Source organism: Halichoeres trimaculatus, unplaced genomic scaffold (genome assembly GCF_033239565.1).
Source record: "Halichoeres trimaculatus isolate MK-OKI-2021-1 unplaced genomic scaffold, fHalTri1.1 fHalTri1_scaffold_9, whole genome shotgun sequence".
Taxonomy (NCBI): domain Eukaryota; kingdom Metazoa; phylum Chordata; class Actinopteri; order Labriformes; family Labridae; genus Halichoeres; species Halichoeres trimaculatus.
In genome coordinates this window covers 9,878,312-9,891,777 of record NW_027437188.1, presented here as the reverse complement: position 1 = coordinate 9,891,777, position 13,466 = coordinate 9,878,312, and the positions used below count along the sequence as shown (strand labels likewise).

General features: G+C 40.6%; 1 protein-coding gene across 1 annotated transcript; it reads right to left on the bottom strand.

The window, feature by feature from the left end:
* Window positions 1-11,240: 11,240 nt before the first annotated feature.
* Window positions 11,241-13,256, bottom strand: foxl2a (forkhead box L2a). Its single transcript, XM_074680363.1, has one exon. It carries the CDS (start codon window positions 12,979-12,981, stop codon window positions 12,061-12,063), a length of 921 nt encoding a protein of 306 aa, XP_074536464.1. The 5' UTR covers window positions 12,982-13,256; the 3' UTR covers window positions 11,241-12,060.
* Window positions 13,257-13,466: the final 210 nt, after the last annotated feature.

The following is a 13,466-nucleotide window of genomic DNA, read 5'->3' as shown; positions in this document are numbered from 1 at the left end:
TACTAATCACTTACCATGGAATACAACTTCCGCTCAGCCTTTTCAAAATAAAACACCCTAACAACATCACCTTCCTACATGAGAGAAAAACTGCAACAACTTGATAAAAGGGAAAACCCAGCTGTGGGTTGTTGTCTATTGTTTGAAATTCTCTTGGTATTGTGAATGTGAACTGAAGCATAAAGACTCAAAATAAAGACATCCTTAGATAACATTTTACTGGGGTTTGGCCTCCCTCACATTGAATTTGATATTTTTGGGCTCAATTCTTTGTTTAACCAATTCAAGAAAAGATAACATTGAAAGTGATGTTAGTAAGCCATTTACAGCCACAGCTGAACCATGAAAAGACAAACAGTTCAAATTTCACGCAGTCTGCTCTTGAAATAGTAGTCTAAAGAGACACCAAATTCAGAAATCAAGTGGCTGTGTTTAAAAACAGATAAAGGAGGCTTAGTGAATTCAAAAGAACAGGTGGGCACTACATTGTCCAAGACTGCCAACAAAAAGATTTCTAGAACAATGCTACATTATGTTTATTAATCTGAAAATGTCTGAGTACATTTAGCATGAATATGATTAAGTCAAGGGGGAAAAAAACCCTTCAGGAAGTAACAAAAGAAAAAGGCATGTGTGCATTTACACACACACACACACACACACACACACACACACACACACACACACACACACACACACACACACACACACACACACACACACACACACACACACACACACACAAATCATGGCTCATATTCCTAGAGTTGCATAGGCACAATATGGATGCAGCTTTAACATGAATTATTTCATAATGTGGGTGATGACTGGACGACTTGTAATGAATCTGTCATAGCTGGTTACTTTTCAGATCAACAGAAAAATATCTCATTTTCTGTTTATAAAAGGGAAAACTGACTCTTTAATCTCTTGGAAATTGTCCAATAGGCCCAAGACTTTGGAAGATTTTAAAAAATGGCTGAGGGCTTAATGGAGAAATTAAAATGTAGACATTTATTTCTGCTCTGGGCTTCCATAGGATCTGTTTTGGTTACGTTCTGCCTTTAAGAAAAAAAAAACCCCAAAACAACTAGTGTCACTAATCTTGCCATTTCTGAACTTCCTCATGAGGCTTTTATTGTGAAGGCCGGATGTTCTGTGCTATGGGTCCATTCAGTCTGTCAGTTTGGCGCATTTCTCTTACTGAGGCATCGAGGGCAGCCGGCTTCTTTCAGAAACCACATACCACCAGTCCTTAACTTCTGAGCAGTGATTCACCCGGAAACACCATGTTTGTCTGTCACAGTCAACGAGACTTAAAGTAAATATAGCGTGAAATAAGTATAGTATATAAAAAGAAATAAAAACATGACACCAACACTTGCTGTGAACTTTTGGATGTATTTGCCTTCAAACACCAAAAACTTCCTTGTTGCAGGGCGCTTGAATCTCTGCTGTAACGTTGATGAAATGCGTGCAACCTTGCGAAAGTCTCTAGTTGCAAACATGAGCTTTGCTGCCCTCTGGTGTTCAAATGGGGTAACATCAGCCTTAGGTAGTCCATGATGGGGTCGTACTCCAGGAGAGCAGTGACAGGGCTGATGTCCCAGCCTAAAGATGAGGATTTGATTAGAAAAGTGACCGAACTGTTAACTTTAATTCAAATAATGAATTACAATGTGCCCAACAGCCTGTTTTTTTCTATTTCACTGCCAAAGATTTAAGAAATTTAAGGTTTTTTTTCATGTTTAAATCAAGCAATATACAGAGTTAGTACTACTTGGAAAAAGCATCAAAATAGACAAGGAAAACTCTGTTCTTCAAAATAAATGAAAGAAAAATGGAAAAAGGGTTCAAGAAACTATTTCTACGTCATAAATATGCTTCATGGATAGCACTCATTGCATGTGCACTGTAGGACCTCCAACAAACCACTGAGACAGAGGAGTCAAACCAAAGTCAAACCACTAAATAATAACTTCATTTAGATCCTTGTGTTGTTAAGTTTTAGCTGGCACATTTGTGATAAAAGGTGAATGTCACTGTTTTAGGCAGTGCCTTATCTTTTTCCATGGCCGTCAAGATTTTCAAGTAGTTGCTGCAACTGTCCCCAGTGTTTTTGTATTAACTTTATGTCTGTTAGACAAAAGTTTAGTATAAATCTTTTTGTGTTTACATAATACGCTGAATTGTCAGCATTACCCAAACACACTGATTGGATTTGACTGAGATTTTGGTAAGAAGTGACCTTGATGCAACGGGTCAAAACCAGACTAAAGTGAGTGTATCAGATCATTAACCAGGTTGGTAAAGAGGAAGGAAGAATTGGAAGAAATGTAAAAACTACTGCAACTTCCCCATTTCCTGAGTTACAGTATCTTCAGCCCCTCACAAGGGGGCAGCACAGACCAGCTGAGCACACTCCTCTGTTCAATGGAGGGTTGAAACAGTCCCTCAGACTGGACACATTAGGATAAGTTCTGTAAAAAATTATGTTCCCATTGTGACTGCTTTCAATGAGAGATGAATGAATGGTATTTAGCGTCATCCCTGCACATGGATTCTTGCCTTGTTGCAGAGCCATGTGTACAGCTCACACCATAATCAGAACCATACTATCACTTGTTTTGTCAGAGATTTGTACATCCAAACATTCTCCTCAGGCTACAAAAATGTAAGAACCACCTTATAACTGGTGACGAGAAGAGGCTGCGTCATCTGCTGTGTGCCTGACCCACCGGTGGGCAGAGGTCAAAGGTCATCGCTCAGTGTTCCCCTCATAACGTTCTCATTGTCTGAAATTTACTAAACATAAACCGGACTCAAAGAGAGCAGCCTATGCTGCGTAATCCTGAGTCCAGCATGCTTCCATTACTGCTCCTCTTATTCGATTAAATGTCCCCTAACTCAGTCCAAACCCTCACTGTGTATAATCTCATCACGGCTGATAGGCGTGTAATAAAAAGCATATTTAACATGAAAGGATGCCTCATGTGAATGCGTATAATTACAGATATCAAAATATCTTCATTTGTTTAATTGTGAGGCTTTGCCAAGAGGTATGTAATTGCTCTGAAGGAATATGGTTGAAATTGGACTGCAGTCAGAAATCTGAGTTTTGTGTTACAGGAGGCGGGACAAAGGTCACGGCTGAGGTCAACTTCTTGTTTTGCATCTTTTAGTGCTCCTCGAGAGAGATCTGATACACAAATTGTGTTTATATGACATTAAAAGAGAAATTTTCAAGGGAGTTATTACTATATAAACCAGTAATCCACTGAATCATCACTTAATTTAATCTGGGATTGCATCATTAAATTTGTCTCATACTGCTCAGGCAATAACACGACTACACCGAGCTGTTTTGAAATATAAGGAAATCCTGATGGTACAAATTGCAGGGCATTATGGGAATGTTTTGGTTGTGAAATAAGCTCGGTGTTTGGCGCTCATATCCGAGTGAGGTTATATTTCTATATTACTAATAAAGGGCTGATGCTCGAGTGGCCTGCAGTGATTACATGTCTCGCAGCATCCCCAGAGGTCAGCCAAAGTCTGACCATTACCACGCACTGCTTTATTATGCAGCCTACAGTACGAGAGGAACAGGTGCTGGGCCTTAATGATCCCACTGGGCGCTCAGTTTCATCTTTGATTAATTGGAATGTTAACAGGAGAAGAGTTATCCTAATAGCTTCTTGTTGCCAGCCCAGAGGAAGTTTTTAGGGGGGCGAGAAAGGAAAAGGGGGGGGGGGGGTTAAAAATAGACTCCATCAGTGCACGCTGGGAAAAAAAGAGCTTCCATTTAAATCCCGACAAAGCGATTTGCAGCTCATAATCAAGAGAACGGAAGCATTTTATCGCATTTCCCTTTACAGTATAAGCCGGCCAGTTCCGCCATTTCCAAAGAAGAATCAGCCGCTAAAAGCTGGATGCTGCTTTGGACTGTGCCAGCATGTTTGTGTGGCACCAAACAAGCTGTTGCTGTGTGAAAAAAAGTTTGTTTGCTAACATTTGTTTGGGAGTTTCTCCTCCTATATTGTGTAATTTTTAGCCTACATTTTACAACAGGTAGTGCAAGAAATAAATCACTTTTTTGCCAATCATGTCACTGTTGGATTAATTCTCATACCTACACTTTAAAAAAAATAAATCTGTTGATACTCACAACTGCTAGTCATCTCTTAGTGGACTTGGGGTGATATATGGGACAAATTTGAATCAATTAATGTAAAAAACAATCCTGGATAAATTAATCTTTTGATCCATATATTAAAATGAATTTGAATCACTTTTGTTGGTTTAAAAGAGTTTATGATGTAAATAACGTATTAAGGTGCCATAATAATACACTTACTACAATGGGGGGGGGGGGGGGGGGGGGGGGGGGGGGGGGGGCATTATGGAGAGTCATCAGAGAAAAAAAAAAGCTGTAATTTCACAAGATAGCCACTGTAAATTTATGGGCAATCATTTTTACATACGTGGGATAAAAGTTGCAATTAAAGGCTGTGATTAAACTTCATAACAGAATAAGCAGGAAACATTGAATGGGTGTGTGAGGCACTTTGTGTTGCATAAGTGCATGAAAAGTGCCATACAAATAAAATAAAGTTGAAGTTGAAAGTTGAAGTGTGTGGGGGGTTACCGCTTACTAATTTTGAGGGAGGAAGGGTGTCTGCAGAAAAGAAAGGATTGAATACACAGCAGCAAAATATGACATATTTGAGGAGATTTCTTGAAATCAAGGTTGAACATGAAGCTACACAGCAACAACAACAACAACAACAACAACAACGTGATATAGTCGTGAAAAACTACAAATGTGAGTTTAACTAAAATAAGCATGACAATATAGGACTGGGTAACAGATTAAAAGAAATAAATCTTGAGGTTTTAGAGCAATTAAGTTATAAATTTATAAGAAATAAATAGTTTCAGGTTGGTCTGTACATTATTGTGAATGAGAGAGTCAGAAGGACAGTCATTGGTCTACAATATATTGAGGATGATTGATTGATTGAGAGTGTTTATTTTGAAAAAACGTGATATAAAATAATAAGCAAGAAAAAAAAAGTCAGACAAACAGAAGTTGGAACATGGATCATGTTGTGAAGTTAAACCCACAAACTGAGGACAAACAGCAGCTACAGAAGGACTTCGGAGTAGGCCTGTCAGCCTGTTCTTCTCCAGGAGAGACTCAGTCTCAGTGTTGCACTGAGACTCCAACTTCTGATGAAAATGTGGTGCTGATGAGCTCAGAGACTGAGTATTCAGTTATTCATGAAATACTAAAGTTGAACTTCTCATTATGCTTCTCGTTCCTCATTTTGGTGCAGGAGGCTTGATGCACCTTTGAGCTTCCCCTTCACAACAACACACTTTTTTTTTGTCATAAATTTACAATATTCTCACAATATCAACTTTTTCTGTGATATGTGACTTTAAAACTCTGTTTCGCTAAATTAACAGAGTGAATTGAGTTACTTATTGATATTTGTTTTTACAGTGTACATTGAATACAAATTATCTTTTTTTTTTCAAGAAATCTGCATCTCAAATTGTTGCATCATAGTTTATACAGCTTTAGCTACTGAACTCAAACCTCATTTTTCAGCATCCCTCTGCTCTCCTCTTAGAGTCACAGTCAATGTCAGGGTCGTGCCTCCCTTCATGTTCACAACCTGTCCTCTGTGCCATCCAAGCAGCTGCAGGGTACGCAGAGGTCAGTGCGTGATGATTTTCTCTGTGAATAGATGTCAGTGCGTCTCTCCCCTGAATAGATGACACTGCTGTTTATTTATAGAAGCGGTATTTCCAGACTTTAGATGAGCCTCTGTTGACCAGGGGCCCTTTAACAAAACGCACGGTTCCTATTTATAAACTATGGCGGTGTAATCAACACACTCTATTGTAATTATTTCGGTGTATTAAAGAATTATTATGTGTTATCTATTGTCTCGCGAGGCTGTCATAAAGATAGAGATCAGAAGTCAGTGAAAACATCACGTAGATCACCGTGACACGTTGATTACATTGGAGATTCACCAGAGGGAAAATAAACAGCTCTGCATTGAGTAATGTCATAGAAATAGCCCAGATATCAAACTTGTAGTATCCCTGCTCCAGCGAGAGAAAGAGATGGAGAGGGGAGAGGGAGAAACTCATGCTGATTGGAACAATTGCCGGATTTTCTGCGAATCAAATCTTTGCATATTTTCCTGTTTGGAGCAGATGTATACCAAACAGTGGTGACCCCCACTCTCCTTTTCAATGGGGTTAGGGTGATGTGCGCAGCTTTAAGTGGAAACTTGTTCTCTTCAAATCTCAAACATTAGCGAGAATGTCAGGAATTCAATTGTGTGCAGGCATTGGGAAACCTGCAACCTGCGCGTGACACGACCGGCCGGGTCGCATCGCCGGTGCCTCGTCGAGCGTGCAAGCTGTCATACCCGGAACGAGGCCCCGGTATACGCTGCCCTGTGTGTGTGTGTGTGTGTGTGTGTGTGTGTGTGTGTGTGTGTGTGTGTGTGTGTGTGTGTGTGTGTGTGTGTGTGTGTGGCTGCGCGCGCGCTCCGGAGAGGATAAACGAGGGTCAGATGCGTTGCTTCTACTCGGAGTTGACCTCATTTGTCTTGTTGATTATAATCTGTCATTTGTAAGCGCACAACAAAGGATACAATCACGGTTATTCAGCGCGCACTCGACGGAGAAAAACGCGTGAGAGACAAACTGAAGAGAGACCTAACTGAATTTCGCTAAAACTTCGTTCCCTCGCGCAGAAATCAGATGAGCAACGACTATTTCATTAATAGCTTATTTAGAAATATACAGCTGAACATCTATGCGTACTGCAGATTTCATGGACTGCTTCAAGTCATTTCTGCATGCAAAACTTGATAGCAACGTAGCAAATAAGCGTTATACTAATAATGAAAATATGGTTATAAATCCCCCCCAAAATAAATTTCTATTTAAGATGCAATCAGAATTAATCTTCCCATAAACATTCTAAAAGTTGTCCAACTGAATCATTCATACAGCTGCAGCTCCTGTTTCCAGAAGTGGCTCTATGTCTTTCCATGACTAAGGAATGCTGATACAGAAGTTTAACGGATTATGTTTTTTATCCTCTGTGACAGAGTTGGTGTAATAATATTTAGTCATTTTATTTGTATTTATGATGAAAAATAGTCTACAACCCAAATACATTTCCAAAGAACGACCCTTTGTGGAAGCAGGCTGACGCATGCGTAAATGTTCCGTCTGTAATTGGTGTGAAAGAGGACTTTATTTGAGATCAGGCCTGTGTGGGAGCCATGAACCTCGGCTGGCCTTATCTCTCTCGGCCCCTGAGACATCCTGTATGCAGGCCCATTGTTCGCAGCCGCCCGGCTCAACTGTCAACCTTTCTGAGCGAATGCACACCTGCCAACCGAGTCCAACTGGAAAGTCTGAGTTCAGATTATGGTCTCAACAGAGGAGACATGGATTCAAATGAGGACTTAATAATGCACGTGTTTGTATTTGTTTGCATTGCTTATATGCATGTAGAATTCCTGTGTATGGGAGATATATATAGTTATAAATAGGATTATACAGATAAACTGTACAGTTTAACATTTCAAGAAAATGCAAAAACAATGCAAATTGAGCGCAAATAAGACATTTTAAACCTTTTTATCCGCTCAACACTCTTGTGATGCCAGGTCGATTAATATTGCAATAATTAGACAGGTTAATTCCTGAGAATGAACAGCATGTGGCTTTTTGTTTTGTTCAGTAAAGAGCATAAATATATAAGGTTTCACAAAGCGTAAGTGTTGCCCTAATCCTGCAGGACTTCAGCCCCGTTGAATCCATCTCAGCCTCCTCAAAGTTTGTGTAAAGGTTGGTTACACTCGCAGAAACATAGTTTTCTTGTAAAACACTCCTATTTATTATTTTTAGAGGAGTGTTTAGAACACACTTGCCTTTCAAACGCGCCCTTATCTCCTTATTGTTTACAAAACATTAATGTGAGGAAGCAGAGGACGTACACAGCTACATTTCAGGCTCGCCTCCGCGCTCCCTCGGCACACAGGAGGATGGATGAGAGTCATTCTGCAAAGATCAGTGTGGGGGATTATTCCTGAAGCTGCGGATATTCTTTATTTATGTTGTTACTTAAGTTACACACAGTCTGGGAGAAGGCTGCTCATCACGGCTGGTTGCTGTGAAAGTTTGCAGCTGTTTGTATTTCACGGTACAATCTTAAATATGAGTGGAATAATCCTGACCTTCCGTTTAGCTGCAGGATTTCAGCCTTATGTATAATATCTCCACATGAGATGGACTAAAAATGTTCGTTTATTCAGTTTCTGAAGGGTGTCACTTAGTGATCTTTTCAAAATAAATGTCCTACAAAGGCAGGTAAGGCTCATGCGCTGTGACGAAGTCTGTGTCATATCTGATAAATATTTAGCTATTAATTTATAAACAAAAATAGACAATTTCAGGGTGCAAACCGAAACATGAAATTTATAGTGCAGTTATCTGTCAGTTTTGTTTTCTTTTATTAAATTAAATATTTTTTTCAATGAATTAATATATTTTTGTTTGTCTTTCTTTTAACCTTTTAGCGTCATTTTACGACAAAAAATGTTTTAAAGTATCATGCATGTGTAAGATAGCAATACATATTCAATTTAGTTCATGTTAAACAGTTACATATACAGACAGCCATTTTTTTAAGAAAAAAAAATAAAATCATATTTAATACAATTGTTAAATACCCTAATATACCCCCTGGTGATGAATGCAAACGTAGAGAATTATCTTTCTTTTGGACACTATATTTCAGTTCTACATTTTTCTTCAAATCAACTCTGAGCTCTAAAAATTACGATAAAAGCATAACTTTAACACTAAGTTAATGCCGTCTCTAAAACACTTTTCAAATTTTATTTAATGTTCATACACTCCTTTAATTAAAAGGCACCGTGCACCTATTAAAGCTCATGTAAGAAGTCTTCAGCTGTTAAACTGGTGTCACTGCTAAAGCTGGTAGTGTGTTTCCTCTCAATAGATTTTTTTTCCCTCACAAAATTTAACTCGAGTGTGAACAGGGCAGTGTAATCACAGACAAGCATTTTTAAAAATGGGTGCCTAAGATCGAACTGAGAAGAAAATTTGCTCACAGTAGCTTTAATGAACCCACGGCCTCTCGCTATTGAAGAAGTGGAAACATTATAGGAGTTAAGGGATTTTGGAAATAACGCAAGAAAGCTATGTCCCAGTTCTATGTTTTGGATTCCTCTGGTCATAAATATGTAAGACTGTCTGTGTGTTTATCATATTGAGGAGTGTTTCCCTTTGACGGTGAGTCCCTGTGTTTTGACAGTTACCGTTGAAAACACAGGGTGGATGGAGGTGAATCACCTCCACGCGCTGCATTGAGTCATGTCCAGAGACCCTGGACTGTTCTGGGCTTCAACGTGGCGCCAAACCCCTCTGGTTTGTCCCAGAGTTCCCACAATTGAGTTTTCAGAGTCGACGTTAAAGAAAGTATTGTATTATAGCTCCTATAATGAAATAATAATTTGGAGTGCACCCTGGCTGTGATGTGCTGTCAAACACTGAACCTCTTGTTGTGGCGCTCGCTTTGCAAAGACGACTGAGGATGACACATGTCGATGCATTATGTGGTAATGTGATTTTAAACGTCAGAGAGTGGACGTTAGAATGAGAATGAACGCGTTTTAATGGTCGATAGTCTCTGTGGTGTGGACTCTAGCTGGTCCCCGGGGCTGCAGGACGCTCCTCTGGGGCTCACGGGAATGTCTGCGTAATGTAACAGCCTAGCTCCAAAACACCACGAAGAAGGAGCTGAGTCCCAGTCTGTTCTCAGAGGACTCTCAGGCTCATTGCAGCAGGGTTTCCTTTTTTGTCAAAATAGTAAATAAATGATATGAAACACTCTGGACATTAGTCTCTCTGTCTGACAGACGTTTAAAACCCTAGAAAGCGTTATTATGACTAACGACTGTCTGTGCATTGTTTTTAATGACAGTTTTAACGACACTTCCTGTCTTTGTTGATCATATTTCCTACACGATTCTGCATCATTTAGAGAGCATGTAACTGTGTGTTATGGTCTCCCTTGTTGGCTGCCTTTATTTTTCTTTACAATATCAATAGACGAAAAACAGGAACACACTTACGTCGTGAAAATAAAATTCATCAATGATCTTGCTATTTTTTTATATTACTTATTTTTTCTACTGCTGCTATATTGCTCGTGTTATGATCGTTTATACGAGCTTAAAGGAACATCTGAGAAAAAAAAGTTAACTTCCCACATCCTTTGTCTATCCAAAGTAAATAACTGAGGTTGAATTTCATTAGACCCCTTTTGGACTTGATGTTCTCATTAGTTATTCAATAACACTAGCTGTAATGCTTCACTCGTAATGCTGTCATATACATTAACAGGACGGTTTGTACATTCATGCATCACCATTTTGTTTTCTCCAGGCACATTAAAAAAAATAAATTTACATAAAAACTGAAGTAATTGTCGGGGTAAAATTTCTGGAGGATTCTGCAGTGGAAAATAGTCAGGAAAAAAAAATCCAAAAATGTCTTTTTGGAGGTTGGGGGTAAATTTTCTGTTAAGGAAACCTGCAGTAAAATCCTGAAAGCATTAAAGCAACATATACCGTGTAATATATGTATGCTACATCACATAAAACAAGTTATATGGTCAACATATATCTGAGGCTATAAAAAAATGATCACCGTCAATTCACATTACTACTATTTTCAGTATTTCTATACATATTTTATGGCTGTTGTTACTTTTAATAGTTGTAATTCACAGGCCTTCAGTCTAATTTTATAAACCAAATTTTTCACCTAATCAAAGGGAACAAACTACGGCTTTAATTAGTAATTAATGTGCATGAATTAATTAATTTCCCCTGACATATTGTTCCATCTTCTCAGACATTTTACGCGTGAACTCCTGAATAATTGCAACGTCAAACCGCGCATCACCAATCAGAATTGGCTAATTTAAATATTATTTTCTAATTCCAAGAACAAAAGTACATTTAAAGCAAAGTATTTCTTTCTTCTTTTTCTCTAATGGAAGATGTGTTTGTATATATATTTTGATCGTTGTCCATCTAAAGCCATGAGTGTTTCTCACAGCCTGAATACGTCAAACAGATTACTTCATGGCCGTTCTGTTACTTTAAGAAATACAAGTTTATTAAGAAATTCACAAACCTAGAAAAGAGGGAAAAGTGCTAATTAAAATGAAACATGGCCCCAACATGAATGAGACAATAGAGCTAATCACGTTTATAAAAAAAATAATAATAATCACAAAGATGAACAAAACCTGGCACTGCTGGCGTCATGGTGTCAGTTTTATCATACATACAAGGGATCAAGAAATATGAAAAACCCTGAATTATATTTCTGTTTGTAAATCTCTTACCAAACTTTGAACTTTTAACCCAACAGAGTTCATGACACGAGGTGGAGTTTGAGCACGCGGGCCTCGCTCAGGGAGAGTTAGTCAGAGGGCCAAATGGAGCTCTGATTGAATCACATATCAAAGCACTCACTTAGTTCGGTCACTTTATGGTGCCATTTCATGTGGAAATAGTGAGAACAAGCCGTGCGTAAAAAAGATCATTATGCACAGGAATAGAGCACTGCCGAAGGGATTTCAGCAACGTCCATCCCCGTGAGAATGAAAAGGCACATTTATGACTACAATACCAATGTAAGGCCATCAGTCCGAGTGTAACACGGGCGCACGACATGGCTCCCACAGGTTGTGCCACCTGATGTGTCCTGGTGACTGTTTAACCTCCAGGTAACATTTCATAAAACTTCCCCAACATCAGCTTGCGCATACCTCCCGCTCGGCCTCTGTGGGTGTCAGCTGGACCCGAACAGCTCGTGAGAAAGGTCTCTCTTCAAAAATACTCTTGGTTCTGTTTTGAAATCACAGGAATCAGCTCTCGCTCTCAGAGTCCTCATTTTACACAGACCATTTGGTAAACTTTAAATATCAATCCTCGTGTGTAACGCCGAGTGTTTGGTCTCGTGTTCCCAGTAAGAGCAGTGCATCATTGAGAGCTCCGCGGGCTGGCGAGAGCACGCGAACTGAAGGCCCGCTCCGTTACTGGAGGAGACCGGAGGAGGGGCCGCAGTGGCCGGGCTCAGCTGCTGGGCATGGTGGGGATGCGCCGGGTGGTGATGGTGACCCATGCCGTTGTAAGAGTTCACCATGCTGGGGAGCGCCATGCTCTGCACGCGGGAGTAGGGGTTATAAGACGAGGGCGCTGACAGTGCCTTCACGTTCACTGGACTCACGTTGCCGCTCGCCATCTGACAGGACGTGTAGGACATGGGAGTGGGCGGCTGGCCGAGCGACCAGGAGTTGTTCATGAAGCTGGACTGCAGGTACTTAGGCGGTGTCAGGTAGCCGTAGCCGTCTCCTCCGAACAAGGATTTCCCCGGCTGGAAGTGCGTCGGTGGAGGTCTGAACGGCCGCTTCATCCTGCGGCGCCTCCTGTAGTTCCCCTTCTCAAACATGTCCTCACAGGCCGGGTCGAGTGTCCAGTAATTCCCCTTCCTCTCCCCGCCGCCCTCCCGCGGAACTTTGATGAAGCATTCGTTGAGACTCAGGTTGTGCCTGATACTGTTCTGCCAACCTTTCTTGTTTTTCTCGTAGAAAGGGAACTTTGTGATGATGTACTGGTAAATACCGGACAGAGTGAGGCGCTTCTCTGTGCTCTCCCGGATGGCCATGGCGATGAGAGCGACATAGGAGTACGGCGGTTTCTGAGTAGGATCCGGCTTCTCCGGGACTTTCTCCTGGACCGGCTCCTCTTTGGGTCGCTCTTTCTCCTTAGTCGTGTTGGTGTCGTGGATCATTAAAGCCATTGCATCATCCTCCGGGTTTGGGTAAGTGGCCATCATTGCGCTCACCAAAACAAAACAACTCCAGTCCAAATGCTAGTCCGTAAACTTCTCCAAGGTGCACCTTGACGCGATAAACAAATAGATGTTGCAGAACCCCAGGATGCACCACGGATTGAAAGCTGTCGTCCAAACTGTGCGCACAGAAAAACTGTATTTTGCGACGCAGTAGGTGTCTCACACCAGACCTCCTTCAACAGGGATTTTTCTGAACTGGTTTCTGATGGAGGCGCAACCCGAGTTGAGAGTTGTGAGTGTGTAAGCCCAGCCCTTTCCTTTTTTTTCTGACACACTTGACAAGCTGCTCTTGCTCCAATGCTCTCCATGGAGCGACGTAGTGCGTCGTGATTTGTGCGTATTTGAGTTCCGCCTCCGGTGCTTACAGTGAATGAAAAAATATTAAGCTGCCCTGATCAGCTTGAAATTCGTTCCTTTTTATCACACCCAGCTCAAAAACACAATTTGGACTTTTAACTTAATCCATT